We start from the raw sequence: 15,421 nt of genomic DNA, 5'->3' as shown, positions 1-15,421 counted from the left end.
ATACCGCCTGTCTAGTGTGCATCAGACAAACTGTTCTTTAATCCTGCATGGAATACGCATTCTGGTTAAAGGATGCTTGGAATAGTTGCATATCATCATTAACGGCGTAATCTTAAACTGGGCCCATGCATATGGAGAAGTAAGTGTACGATAGTACGACGAGGGATGTCAAGGGGAGAAGTGTTATATGAATGCATGAAATGTGTGGGTTTACTTCTTAGTCCTGTGTGCCCATCACAACCTGACCCTGTTCAAATGAGACTCATCTTTGCAAGTGAAAAATAAACTCAACGTTATTATTCAGCTCTTGCGTTTTCCTTGCCTGTGTCTTCTTCACATGTTTAATCTTCTTGAGTCTGCCTGATCTGGTCAGTGTCAGAAGAAGAATTCTGTGCTAACAAAATGCACAAAGAAGCCACACCAACTTAATTGGGCTGTTAAAAATTGCAGAAGTGAAGCTCTTATTGCTACAAGAGCTTTTGGCTGATTTAGAACATGCCCTCATAACATCACTTGATAAAAATAAGACTCTGACTTTTTAATAGAACAAATTACTTAGGTTTCATATTTAACCACAGTCACTGTTAAAGCTATAACTGGTTTTCAGAATATTTTAGGAATCTGATCTTGATCTTCCATATGTTAAAAGCCATCACAACAAATACCTTACATTGCGGTTCCTGACGAAGAAATAACAAGGTGGCTGCAGCCTTAAATACAAAGCATTTATTTTGTGCTCAGATTTGCTACCTTTATATCAGATTAAGTATCAGAAATTATCATTTCAAGGCAAGGAAGGAGGCAGTCTTGAACCAGAGAAACTTGCAAACCGGCATGATATTTGGAGAGAGGGCACTGATGTTCTAGTTACTCACAGCCAGCTCTTCAACAGCTCCCAGACTCCCGTGTGAAAAATGGGACTAACATTGAGGACCCCTCAATGCACTGGGAGCAGAGGATATTTTGACACAGAGAGGTGGGTTCCTTTCTGAAAATGGGACTTGCCAGCCTTAAAAATATTACTCAATGACCATTATAATCAGCCAGATTAAAACTGGGTTTACTGATCTGACCTTGTCTTTGGGTTGTGCCTTTGGGGGAAGCTTCAGTCAGTTTAACTGTATTGTACAGTCATGGATTAGTAACAAAACACAGATTAAAAAGAGGGTGTTAAAAATATGAGGTTAAAGAACGAGATCTTTTCTGGCAAAAACCCAACCCTCTTTTTTTATACTGTTTTTTACTATGGATACTATGTGGGATGACCACAGAGTACAAAATCACAAAAAATAATAATTTGGAGAATAGAAACAGCATGCTGCATAAATGTAGTAGGCATTTGAGGAAGAATCCATCACTAGCACCAGATGATTGGTTTATTTTCACTGACTCAGCAGGTTTGTAGTTGGCAACAACAAATTGTAGGAAAAGCTGATACAATGAGGGTAGGGCTGGCATCCAGCTGGACCCTGAAAAGCTGGAGGAATGGGTTGACAGGACTCTCATGCAGTCTGGCATTAACAAATGCAAAGCCCTGGCCCTGGGAAGACATTATTCCTGCCAATAGTACAGGCTGGGCACTGACTGGTGGGGGAGCAGCTTTGCTTTTAGAAGAGGCTGTGGATCCTGGTGGACAGCGAGCTGAACCTAAACCAGTAGCTGTGGTGAGGAAGGCCAATCACATCCTGGGCTGCATTAGCAAGAATGTAGTCAGGAGGTTGGGAGTCGAGGGAAGCGATTATTTCCCTGTAGCTAGCACTGGTGAGGCCACACCTGGTGTGCTATGTCCAGTTTGGGGCATCCCAGCACAAAAGAGAGGTCAATAAATAGGAGCAAGTCCAGTGGAGAACCACTAGGACGCACAGTGGGCTGAAGGACATTGAAGATGTTCAAGGAAAGGCTGAAGGTGCTTTCGGCAACTTACCAAGGATCAAGGTATTGCTAAGCCGTTTGTAGCATTTTAAAGCTTTAGTCTCCTAGCAGAGAAAAAATATTTTCATTTGTCTCAGAAAGATGCATTTTGAATAAGGTCCTGGACATCATTGGGGAAATTATTCTGTCATCCTTCTGTGGAGAATTCACAAAATTTGAACGCTGCAGGTATGTCATAAATGTATCCCTTCTTCAAGCACAGAAGATGCCAACAGAGCACAACTCTAAAGCTTTCTGCAGGAACTGTACAGGTCTCATAGAATGACCAGAGCTCATATTATGGTTCAGTTCCACTTTTTTAATTCCATATTTTAGCTTTTTCATGTTTCTTTTTATCATCTCTTTACTAATCCTGTTATTGCTCTGAGATATAGGCTGTCTTATCTCCTTCACCTCTTCTCTAACACTGATACAAAAAAAAGGCTCACTAACTCTGCTTATTTTACACTCTTATGCTCTAATCTTAAAAGTACTTCTACATGTGCCTATCTTTACTGCTGTAAGTCAGGCCAGTTCAGCCATCTGCAGCAGCATGTGCCTAATTTTGAGTGTGTGAACAGTCCCAGGTTCCACAGGAGCCAATGGCCACAGATTCCAGAAGTTCAACTTGCTAAAAGTCAGATAATGGTTGATCCCAGCCACCTGCCACATATCTTCGGTCCTTGATGATGTAAGCCACAATACTTACTAGCTGTCTAGTCTCTGTATATTTTTTAGTGTTTGCTCTGTACTTTAACCATTTCTATTTTTTTCCTGTATGCCCCTGCAGATCTGATGTGCTCCTCACAACTTCCAAGATAAATTTCCACATATATGCCTGCAAAATTCCTTCCAGTCTCTTTTGGTATCTTTGAATACCACACCATCACCTTTCTGTCTCACAATGATGTGGTTTTGCTGTTCTTCTCCCTTTTACTCCATTTCCTGGACAGACTTTTTCCCTTAATCATTCTTTGCAGATCTAAGTCTTATCAGTTATATTGCCTTAAACAGCTCACCTGTCTTGCATTCCTGGTCCCTTGCAAGGTCTATACAAATTTGGAGCTCCTCAATACGCTGTGGCATAGCTTGAGCCCTCTTTGCTGTATTACTCGCACTGCTGTTGAGGAGCTAAAAATCACCCTATCCTCTTTCCCCTATTCAGAAAAGGAACTACAGGAACATAACCTGAATTACTGCATTTATATATGAAAACTTTATGCTTTAGCCTGCAAACCTGACCAGAATGTAGACCACTTCTGAAATGGCCCCATTTCTTCATTTAGCCAATGAGCTTTCTCTTTGGATGAATTTCTGGTGGCTAACTGAGCTTTAGCCACCCATCTAGGTAGCTTTCTGAGAATGTAACTTGCAGCTTTACTAGACTCTGGTAATAAGAACAGGATATGGTTTTATATGCACATTTTCAAAGAGGGAATAAAAAATCTACTGTTACTCTTACAGATCCAGTTTAACCTCAGGTCCCTTTTAATCAGCCCTAGGAATCAACTTATTTATACTAAATAGCAGAGAAATAAAATTCCCGTACCCTCCCACTCTCATTTGCCTATTTATAGAGGTTCACATAAAAAGCAACATGGAAGGAAAACACCAGCTCCATCTTTAAGCTAAAATGACATTTTGGAGCCATCAAAAAGTTCAAGCTGACAGCTGTCTGATTTATGCTCCCAGGGACTGAAGGCAGAGCATCGAATCTTTTGGACAATTTTAAGGACAAATTTCTATAAGGAAAAAATACACACCCTTAAGTGTGGTGCAGCACCAGAATGGGCAGCAAGAGATGGTAGGGAATCTCCTGTCTTTGAGGACACTTTTTCAGAGCCCTGAGTGCACCAGGTGGCTGTAATTGCTCCATACAGCCCCACCTATGCCCTCTAAACTGCACCCTCTTCCCATTGCTCCAAGAGCTCCTTTTAAGCTTAGGGCTGCGCCTTCAGTCCTGGCCTAAGCTACAGCATAGGTGTTTCTGTTCCCAGTCTGGTTCCCAAGGGCTCCTGTGCTGTTGTTTGAATTTCCTGGTTTGACCTGGGACCTGACTTGTTACCTTGCCTTTGTGTGCTGAGCAGTGGACTGTCGATGGGACCTGTTAGTATCAGCACCCTTGCTCTGCTCACCCAGTTCGGGTGCTGGTGAGGACCTGGGACTGTGCCCTGGCTGAAGGCACTGCCCGTGCCCGTGGTACAGTCACCCTCAGCTGCTGGCTTGCCTTCCCTTGTGGAGCAGCCCTGTTTTTGCTGCTGCCTGATGAGGTTAAGGATTTGACTGGGCAACCTGCTCTTGCTTTGGAGTTAACACTGCTTGGAGCAGGAGGTTGAACTCAATGAACTCCCCAGGCCCCTTCTAATGTAAATCTTTCTGTGACTCTGACTCGCTAGTTACCCAGGGAGTTAAGGAATCAGAAAGAAGATTAATGGGGAAGGGCAGGAGAAGACATGATGAGTTCTTCAGTAATATCATTGACAGTCTAAATTTCCTCCCTCTATGAGCTATTACATGGTTGCTCTTTTTGTACATGCAATATTGTGATGGGCACATTGCAGAACAATGTTGAAACCAAATAAATGAAACACCCAAGGAAGAAACAAGGTATTTCTGCAATGGGCAGGATAAGGCTGAGTCTGTGAAACCTGCCATGGGTATGACAGGGGCAGAAACAGGGAGCTGGAATCCAATGGCTCCTGAAATTTAGTTTCAGAAACATAAAGGATTTGAAGAATCTATTTTTCTTGCTCTGGTTCCACAAAGTACTCAGAGCATGACCCAGCTTTTGGGAGGTGGCTGGTGGAACTTATGTCCATGAACTCCTGCTAGCTAGGTAGCCCTAGAGGGCTTAATTACATGGAAAGCACATGCAGCTGACGACAGAAGCCAGGGGTTTCCAAAACCCTGCATGGGTCACTTAGATCAGTCTGGAGTTTTGATGCCTTTTAAAAAGTTCTCCCAAGAGCAGATCTGGATGCAAGCAGGGTGAGGATGAGGCACATTGTGCAGCCACTCTCCACCCACCCTTATGTAGCTGTGAATGTGCAAACGCCCTAACACAAAACAAAGAAACGTGGTCTTTGAAACACCCCCCATCCCGGAAAACATCCAGGATACTGCAGCCTAGATAGTGAGACACCCACCTGATGCAAGTATGTGTGAAGAGTCTGCCGGGCTTCAGATTATGGACTTGAGATTGCTTTTCAGACTTTGATTGAGAAACGTATTTGTGCCATTGGGAGAGAGGTACAAGAGGTTTCCAAGCAGACACTGTTACTGCAGATGCTGCTGGATCCAACACCAGTCCACACACCTTTACCTGCAGTCTGCTGCTCCATTGCCAGGCAGGCTGCTCGGTGCCAGGGGAGGGATTCATCTCCAGAGTAAAAGACTTCCATTTAGGTGTCTCCATGTGTCTCAGCTCCGGTGAAACATAGACCTTGTCAATGAAGGTAGTGGAGTCCCGAGAGTGCTTCAGCTCACCCTGAAGACGACATCTACTGGGTGATGAGCTGTGTCAGTTACTGGGCTCCTTGACTGTATTAACTAGACCCCCACTGACTGTACCACAAGATTAGATCCTCAGTGCACATGGACCCACCGAAATGTAGGCACCTTCACACTGGTGTCTGAATACAAGGCAGTTTCCCACCTCAAGTGGCATAAGGACTTTTTCCTAGAACCAGGCTCTGCTCTATTCTCCTCTCATGGTGGGACGCCCTGCATATTGACCCCTTCCTCTTCCCCTCACTCTGCAGTAACTCATTCCGCCTTCCTCTGTGGAAGAGCAACATGACAACAAGGGTTACACACCTGTCTGCCTTACGGGATTTTGAAGACTTCAGATGTGGTGAGTGCAGCCAAATCATGAAGTAGTGTTGCTTTCCCTCACCTTCTGGGGACCAGCGGGCAATCCAGTTGTGTGCTAGAGACATCTGTTATGCTTTGGTTCAAGTCTTGTATTCCATTTAAAGAATAAACCATACTCCCTAAGTACCAGGGATCTGATGAGTTTCACTTCCACCCCTCAGGTAGCTGTGGTCAGGACTCAGGGATGCAGTATCTATCCACCCAGCACCTTCCTACCTTCCCTTCCATCACCAACGCAGCAGGGGGAATGGGAAGAGGGTGGGGGAAGAGGACAGGAGGAGATGTCAAAGGCAGGATTCTTTCTGTGGAAATTAAACCACAAATCACAACGGCTATCAAAGATGGATTACAAGCTTTAGACCCTCAGCGTTGCCTGCCCTGCAGGAAAAAAGCTTGACAAAACCAGGAAAGAGTTCAGATGACTGCACAAAAGGCCCAGGATTCCGACTTCTCCTCTGAAATTTGAGGAGGGATCTAGATGAAGATGAAGATGAAGAACTGACATGCAAGAGAAAGTCCTCAACTGAGCTAGTGGTACACAACACAAAAGGAAGACACAGTTACCTGGCAAGTGGCAGAAATTGCCTTTAACCTTCTATACTGGATTACAGCAAATAATCTGAATGGCTTCCACAGCCAGGAATCACCCAGAGATCTGGCCAGTTGGCCTCTTGGACAAAACCTCATCATCACCAACAACAAAAACAAGTTATTTTTGCTTTCCTATTAATAATGCTACCTAAATGGGGCATTTAGCATCCCTGTTCCTGCAGTGTCCCTGTTCCTGCTGTAATGAGAAAACCACACACGTAACAAACTAAAACCAAATTAAACATGTTCCATGTCATTCCACTCTTCTAATAAATAACACTGAACAGATCTCTGTGGGGGCTGGCGGCTGTCACTTCTTTTTTTTAAGCTCAGCATTTTGCCCTCGGACTGCCTCTCCTTGCGGAGTGGGAACAGCTGAGGAGGTGATGAGAGAGGCAGTGTGGGCTGGTGTGCAGAACACCAGCTTGGGAACCCACAGGCTCGCTGTGGAGTCACCACTCTGTCTTATGACAGTCATTTCAACCACTATAAGGTATTTGGAGGCAGACATGGCCACCTCAGAACTGTTCTTGGTGAGATTTCATTGTGCCATGAATGGAGAAGGACCAGAAAGTCAGCTGCACTAAAATACATCTCTCGCTGACTGCTCTGCACTACAGAAGGATTTTTCTGCACTTCCAGAGAGCTCCAAATCTCCAAGTCTCCTTCAACCTGCACTGGCAAGAGCTCCACAGGGGAGTCAGTGCAATCGCCAGCAGCTCTGGCTGTTCCCCTTCCGACTCAACACCAACTGCTTCTGCAGGCTATGTGGGCTACCTTCTTCTCCCAGACCCTAGAATAGAAGAGAAGTTGAAACACAATTTCCTTTCCCAGATGGCTTCCTACCGCTGGGTTTCTATGCCAAGCTTTAAACAGGCATAAGCTGAGGACGTATCTTCTGCAGAAAACGGTAAAGATAAAGGATGCAAGTTCTGCTCTGTTACATCATGGTACATCGAGAACAGCTCTGCTGCAAGAAGGAATTTGTGGTCATGTCATTAAGAGCAAGATTTGTCCATAACCCTGTCTGTGTGCAAACACAGCAAAGTTACTCTGTGTCCCTATGAACTAGCTTCTGAGGTAACTCCTCAGGAGAAAAAGATGGTATGTTTGATATATCTGTGCTTGACATACCCTCTTTGGAATATGATGAATGAATATCAGTGAATTTAGCATGAATAAGCAGTACACCAAGTTTTTCTCCAAGCAAGCTAGCTTTCTTTTTTCCCTCTTCCCTCCAAAAAAATAGCAGGAATATGTTCTGTCATTTGTGCCTGCCTGTAGGAAATTAGCATGTGAAAAATCAGTGACAGCCCTTGTGGCAGAATGGGAAGATAATTATTTTGAATTACTTTCTAAGTTGTTTAACTTACCCACTCTCTTACCCATGTATGCACATGCACCAAGATGCATGTGCCCAAGTGGCCTGCATGGACATGAAGGATGAGGGAGGCCCCCTGTTAAGTCTTCACTATGTATCTTAGGCTCCTTTTGACTGGTGATGACAAACTGGGTTTGAACAGGTCTTTTATATGGTCTAGGAATCAGCAGTTGTAATGAGGTGATACTTTTGCTTCAGAAGCTTGCTTGCTTCAGCCTCCAAGAGTCTTAGGCAAGGTTGCTGCCCATTTTCTTTATTCATTTTGGATATCTGTATGGCTACAAATCTGCCTCTCTGTTGGATAACAGGAAGAAGAAGAACAAATGCAGTATGCTATAACTCTTTTTGTCACCCTCCTGCTACAAGAGCTCAGGTCTTCTGCTGATTAATCATCTATGCTGTGGCCCTAATCCAATCTAGTCTTGATGCCAACAACACACTCCTCAGTGTTTACCAGTTTTATGGCTATTAGTCAGGTCCTTGGATATCAAGACAGGCCATCCCTGCAACCCTTGCTCTATTATTTTTTTCTGCTGCTTTCCTTCTGTGACTCATATTTCATTCATAATAGTCCTAGTATTTGTGTTACAAATCTCTACATGCTGGCGAACAAACCCTGTTAGCCTAAAGATGGTCTGATGGAGCTCCATGGTCATACTTGGGCTAACAGAGTTTTATGCAAGTTATCCAGAGCCTGCAATACTTGCCCTGCCACAACAGTCAGATTTGTCACCTGGAAATCTCCCTTCTTCTCTGCTCCACCACCAGCCTGGGTCTTCAACACAGGCAAGGTGAACAATTTTAGTCTGTCCTTCTGTGTTTGAATGAGGGATTGCTCTTTCCAGGCCTTAAAATAGGGAGAGACTTTTAAGAGATTTGAAAATGGAACTTAGGACCCTAAGTCATCATGCATTTTTGAAAGACGTGCTCTGCATCCATATCATGTTACTGCTCAGCTGCGTGGCTTTTCCTAGACTGTCTGAAAGTGGATCCGTACTGCTGTGTTCCAAAGGGGGGTTATTTTAATATTGTACTAAAATACTGACAATGAAAACTTGTTACTTTAATTAGGTGGTAAGCACTGTCATCCTGGGTCTTAAGATTTTGAGTAAGCAGAGGTTGATTGCTGAAGTAAACTTTTACCATTTTGCAGTTCACAGGATTTATTTTACTGCAAATGCTATTGGTGTCTCCCTTGATGCCTTCCAAATTTCACTGGGAACATGAAGCCAGGACAACATGCTATGTGAAAATCAAAAGGTTACAGTGCGTTTTCTGGAAACAGCTACTTCATGGGCCAAGAGGACAAGTTTAACCAGAACAATACATCTTTTAGAGGAGACAAGGCTTGCCTAATTGAATCAGAAGCTCCAGAATTTACATGGCAGTTCATCTTCAGACCACTTTGCTAATACTCAGAAACTCAGCAACCTGCTGGCCACAGATCAGACTACAGAATGGTTCAAGACTCATTTCAGGTCCGATGCAGAATTGCTGAGCAGTACAAGACTACAGTATACACTTCATCTCCCAGCTACACACCATTTGGTCTTAGGCCAGATACCAAGACTCTTGGTCTTATGAGGGCCAGATGTCCCAGTGAAATCACAACTTTTAGCTATTTGTTTTGGTTTCCAGATCAAGCAAGAGAAGTCCTGATTTTTGCAAGCAAGCAATGCAGCCACCATTTCCATACAGTATGCTGTCAGCTCTACATGCTCAGCAAGAAATTGCAGGTGGGAGGCTGTCCCCTGGTCTAGCTACCCCAGCCCACCACAGCTCTCAGCAGTCGCTTTCCAACTGGGCTGACTAAAAGCCAAAGCAATGCATCCATTTATCCCAGTTTTTTGTACTATCATCTAGTATTCATTCTAGGATTGAGAGTACCAGGATGCGACAGGGTGCATCCCACAAAGTGTTCCTTTGACTTGGGCCATCAGAATAGCTTGCTGGGAATCTGCAGTGGCAGATGTGTCAGCACAAGTTAGAGAAGCTCTTTTAGCCCATGCCTTGGCTTTGCTATGAGAAACTTGACAAAGGAGACACAAAGATGCAAAGGTGATCAAAAGCCAATGACGGAAAGCCAGCTCTGCACCCTCCTCCCTCAACCCATGAAACCACCGAGTGCTGTTTTGCCTGCTGATTGGCAGCTGTATTCTGATTTCCCTCCTAGGACACTGATCATAAGCAAACTGCAAAATTACACCTGAAACATTCTTCAGGGGAAAAAAATCAATTGGAAAGAAAATATTACAATGCATATTTTACAGACAGTGATGGCTCTGAGATGAGGCAATGTTTCTAGGAGTCACATGCATTGGGAACGTGCAGGTCTTCAGACTGTAGCATAAGACAACCTAGGGAATCAATGCTCCATCCCTATAACAGTGATCCTGGCCTTTGTTTCCCACCAACGCCGGCCTCTCATAAAGACTGCAGCTATGCTGAGGGGGTGTAAAATACTAGTAGTATTCCTTGCTACATGCACTTTGCATAGCTGAAAAATCATGAGGTGAAGTAGAAGGCAGGAGAGAAAAGGGTCTGAAGATTTTCATCGTGAGCAAAAGGCAGAAGATATTCCAAGTGCTGCTTCCACAAAGGCAGAGAGGCTTTGAAATGCCACCTGACACAAGCCAGGGTCTAGTCCAGTGGTTCCCAATTTTTTTATAGCTGAGCCTCTCTCAGGAGACTAATCGGTATTTCATACGTCACTGAACCTAACTGCTCACCTGCCTTAGGGCTGCCATCTCCTCCCCTTTGCTCATGGTGCTCCTGCTTGAGTGTCCGTAGTGTCCAAGGCCTCATATTACACCCCTGTTAATGTGAAACTGTATGTCATGCCGGGCGTGCTCAGTTCAATTACGCTTCCAGCTACTCTCCTTATTAACGTGCAGGCTTCTCAAATGACATAGACGACCCAAGTTCTGTGCTGTGAAAAGCTGACAGACATATTGGCAAAAATATTTGCATAAATCTCAGCCATTTTCCTCTCACTAATGTGCTAATAAGTCCCGTGAAACTAATTAAGATAAAAGTCTAATCTGTCCAGCTCTGAAGAGGCTGAAACAGCACCAGTGCAAAATGAGGGGAAACAAGTCTGAGCAAATGGAAGGAGAGAAAAATTGAGATGCTCATACATTATTACAAAAAAAGAGTATTTGGGCTTGAGGAAAAGACTCAGTGAAACAGTAGGGAGGTGTGGCCATTTCCCTTTTTCCTCTTCTCTAACGCATTACCTAAGCCCTTGTCTTGCAAACACAAATACAGTTGCACCCCTGCAAGAGGCACACACCCTCCCCAAATAAATGTGATCATCTGGAAGTCACCTCAGTGAAAAACATGAACACTTAAGAACATATCAATGTTCCCAGCTACGTGTAACTGCAAGATCAATGCTCCAGCCTGCACGCCCTGCTCAGCAGAATTGCTGCTACAAGCAGCAGAAATGTGCTGGCATAAAAACAGTAGGAGCAAGCCCCGGGGCTTCCTCTCCCTTTAACATGGCTTACCGCTCTGTTAACCAGCCAGGAGCACTCCTTTTAGAGGTACAGACAAGCTGTTAGTGCGTGGGCCACTATAGTAAGAGGTGCCTTGGATTTGCTGGGTATGTACAAAAAGAGCAATGGCCACTTCAAGCCAATTCTCCCCAAATATTGAGGTGCCCTGACGTACACCCAGTGATCGTGCCACCAAGGAAGTGACTGCAAAGTTGTCATTGCTTGCTGATGAGGTCCATAGCTGTTTTTACACCTTCTTCTCTAAATAAGGAAGACGCCTGTGAGGCCTCCAACTGCCTGACCAATTTGACTCCTTTGCTTTCAACAGCCAATGAAACCCCACTCCTGCCTCCAGTCTTGGGTGACAGCATTCATCAAACCTCAGCCAGCCTGGGAGGATGGCAGGTTAGTGTTACAGCCGTGGCAGGCTTACCTTTGGCAAGCTGTTGATGTCAGAGTGATGATGTGGGGAGGGACAGCCTCTGCACTATAAAGATGGGTGAATCAAATATAACTGAGGCTGCCCACCGGAGCGCAGGATCTACAAAACATGGTCCCCACCAGTTTGAGTCCTGCTGGCCTGTCTCTGCTTCCAACCCAACTGCTATCGGGCTTTAGTTTCATGTCAGCAAGCTCTATTTGCTTTCCAAAAATAAGCCTCTGCCACCATGCTGAAGGGAGAAAAACAAGAAGGGCGGTATTTTTAGGGCCATTAATTCTGACCACGTGCCCAGGAGGTGAACCGGATGGCCACTGCACAAAGACTTCTCATCACTATGTCCTGCGAAGCCAGCATTCACCGGACGTTGCCTGCTTTCGTTCTCCTGGGTTTTCTAGCTGGGATTGCTTCAACACATCCAGTTGTAAGCAGAACTAATGGCACATTGCTGGAAAGAGGATGGCAATCTCTGTTGTCCAGGTCCATTGCTGGGATGTCAGGGGAGAAGTCAGATGTGAACTGGGAGAGTGACTATTTGCTAGGAATCAAGAGGCAGCGGAGGCTTTACTGCAACGTGGGCATCGGGTTTCACCTTCAAATCCTCCCAGACGGAAGGATAAGCGGAGTTCACAATGAAAACCAATACAGTGAGTTGCATCCAGAAATGAAATAGAATAGATGTCACTTAATTGCTGTGAACTCTAGTAATTACCCTTCATAGAATGCAAATGTTATTACTTGATATTATTAATCTGTGCTACATCTGTTGCCTTTTAAAAGTCTCTGGGATCAATAAACATTAGAACCCTCCAGGCTGAAACATGTCACAAATGCTTAGACAAATTTAGATACAATTTATTTTTACTCTGCTTTACTGCAGAGATGAGAAAAGACAAACCAGGTTGAAAACTGTCTCTCTGCTGCATTTGCTCACGCCTCACCTTCTCATTTGCCTTTTGAATTCGGGAGGTTGTTGCTAAGCTCAGAGTGCCAAAGCAGGATTTTTGAATCCTAGCCGACTAGTACTTTTGGGACACTCAGTCATGGAAGGAGCTTGCTCTTCCTGGTTTGCTTGTTCTTATGGGTGCTGTTCTGCAACCGTAAGATTAAAAGAAAAGCATTAGCCCTATGGATTTGAATTTCCTGTAGAGGGCAGTTGCTAAAATCTTTTGCAGTTAAGATATCATGGGGGACTTCAAAATGCAAGCCACACTTCTCTAAAGCTCAATAACAAACACTCTGTAATTATAGCATATTAGATAAAAATAATTTACTTATTAGAAAGCCCAAGAGTTTAACAGATCAAAAGAGTTTGAAAGAGCAAAAGGATTATACAGCATGTGACTACGATTCCAGAATTATTTTAGAATCCTATGGCATGTAGGAAAAAACAAGATCTTCTCTGGGTGTTTTTATTATGCTGGACTAGGGACATAGTTCTAATAAAGAAAATATGATGTGTTCGTCAGAGTTTTAAAATAAATCAATTATATCTGAATTGCCCTTGACTAGCTATAAACTCTGTGATAACACTTCTATTGAACTTCTTATTTTTTAGGTCTCTTTGAAATATCCACTGTAGAGAGAGGTGTTGTTAGCCTGTTTGGTGTGAAAAGTGCTCTCTTCATCGCAATGAACAACAAGGGGAAACTATATGGAACAGTAAGTACAAGTGCAAATAGTTTTTCAAGGCTTAAACAAAGGCTGCAAAGGTTTTGGGGTTTTTTTACCTCCTGGAAATCTCTGATTACAAGCAGAGAAAATAGTCTTTCAATTACAGGGAGCCTGCCCAGCCCGGTGTCACCAGTGTTATTTAGTGCGACAAACAGCGTGGCTGTTAGAGGTCTGTTATTTTAAAGCTTTCCAATAAGATTGTACAGGGAGCACCCTAGGAAAATGAATGTATTCCGCAAATAGTACAGATTAATTAGATGGCGTTTTCTAAGGACTTAGCACTGCAAACGTGTTCTAGTAAGACTGAACCCCGTTGATTCCCTCTTGCATTGCATTGTATGTAAAGCAAAAGGGCGTGCTCCGCAAAAAAAACTGGGAGGTAAAGCGTGTGTGTACATCCATGAGAGTGTGTGTGTGTATGTGATAGCATGCGTATGTGTGTGCGTACGGGTGTGTGTAGGAGAGGTACAATTAGAGCTATCTGTACCAGCTACCATTAGTAAAATCATGACCACATGCCTCCCCCTGCCAAAAACAACCACACCATGAAGAATAAGTAGGAAGTCTACCCTACAAAGTCGACATATGCGCCTGGCGCTATTTTAAGGACCAGTTTTGTGAGATCAGTCCCAAAGGGTGAGAAAACAATAATAGCTATTAACAATGGTATGCAAGTCATACTGAAACATCATCACCATCACCCTCATCTAGAAACTGCTAGCTATGCCATCTAAATGCAATTTAGTCTCTGAGGCCTGAGCAAAGCGTCTCCAGTCTCAACATTCAGCAGAAAAAACGCTTGTTAGGAAGCACGTTTGAAAGAGGCTGGCTCCGGGCAATAGGCAAAAGCAGTCCATCTCAAAGTAATGATGGCACTGATTGCATTCATCTTTTTTGTCAAGAAACAACAAAGTCATTTCCTTTGAAACAGCTGTAATTTCAACACAGCATTTCAGTTGCTTAATAAAATACCAAATGCTGTGAAGGACCCGTAACCATTACTAATCTGACTGATTCCTTCTCACACAGATAATGAGAGTGGGACGTTTTAAGGTTCATGTCTGATTTCAAGCACCTAAAGAGTGCCATAAGCCCAACTGCTTTGCTTGACCAGGTCTTTCTAAAGAAATGCAGGGTCTGGCTTCAGAGCTCCCTTTGATTTTTTTTTTCCCCGTTTCAATCCAGTCTTGCTTATTTTCAAAGATATTTTTAAAAGCTGTAAGAGATGTGCATTTTCCTTTGCACAATGCAATGCCCTAAGTTAAACTCTTACAAACTTTGAATGGTGTTATTACAAAGATGTCCAAATAGAACAGCACTGGTGGTGTCTCATGTGCCAGACATTTGATGTCAGGGAATTATTCTGCTTTCTCTTCGAATTTCCTCGGTGCTCTGCATTTGTCTCCTGCTTCTCTTTGCACCTCCTCTCCCAGATAACTCCCTCTCCTTGGATTTACGTGATGTGACATGAAGAAAAATAAAACTGTTTTCCCAGCTTTGAACCTGCTGTATATCTCACTAACAGTTAAATATAATATCACTAATGATCTAACAAAAGAAAAGATTTAGTGCTAATCTACAGTTTTATTCAAATACCTTATTCAAGCAAATAATTCTCCCTGAGCATTGCTGTTTTTAAGAGAACTGAATGTTTTGACAGCCAGCATATCATTCTTTTACAAATTACAGGACCTCTTGCAGAGGGGAGGTGTGAAATAAAGCTACGTCATTTGGGCGAAAGGGCATGATGCTGACAGAAATTATTGCTTGCAAATAAAATGAAGAAATCCATGATTTATGATGAATTAACTTGATCTGTCACAGGAAGTACACAGTCCATTATCTGGACAGGTGGCATCTGAGTTCATCTGACACCAAATTAGCACTGAGGAGGGAGATTTATTGTTGGATGCAGTCACTGTGGCACCACCTGTTGCACACTGCAACAAGTTCTTCTGTAAAAATACTAGTAAGAAAAATGACTCGAATCTTCGTGAAATATTTATGTACCTGCTTTGTTCTCTCCCCCCCCCCCTTTTTCTCATACTGATGTTC

At 43.5% G+C, this 15,421-nt stretch overlaps 1 protein-coding gene across 2 annotated transcripts in view; it reads left to right on the top strand.

Moving 5' to 3' along the window:
• The first annotated feature begins 11,775 nt into the window (after positions 1-11,775).
• Positions 11,776-15,421, top strand: part of FGF6 (fibroblast growth factor 6) — a 9,011-nt gene continuing 5,365 nt past the window's right edge. For both annotated transcript variants that reach the window (XR_002086318.1, XM_009288510.1), the window contains exons 1-2: positions 11,776-12,339; positions 13,251-13,354. Coding sequence is in view for 1 of the 2 variants with exons in the window: in XM_009288510.1 (XP_009286785.1) it covers positions 12,000-12,339; positions 13,251-13,354 (444 nt within the window). In the remaining variant the exon portion in view is untranslated. The remainder of the gene's footprint in view (positions 12,340-13,250; positions 13,355-15,421) is intronic.

The sequence above is a fragment of the Aptenodytes forsteri genome, unplaced genomic scaffold (genome assembly GCF_000699145.1).
Source record: "Aptenodytes forsteri isolate BGI_AS27 unplaced genomic scaffold, ASM69914v1 Scaffold73, whole genome shotgun sequence".
In the NCBI taxonomy this organism is placed as follows: Eukaryota; Metazoa; Chordata; class Aves; order Sphenisciformes; family Spheniscidae; genus Aptenodytes; species Aptenodytes forsteri.
The sequence above is the reverse complement of the archived record's forward strand: the minus strand, read 5'-3'. Positions and strand labels throughout refer to the sequence as shown.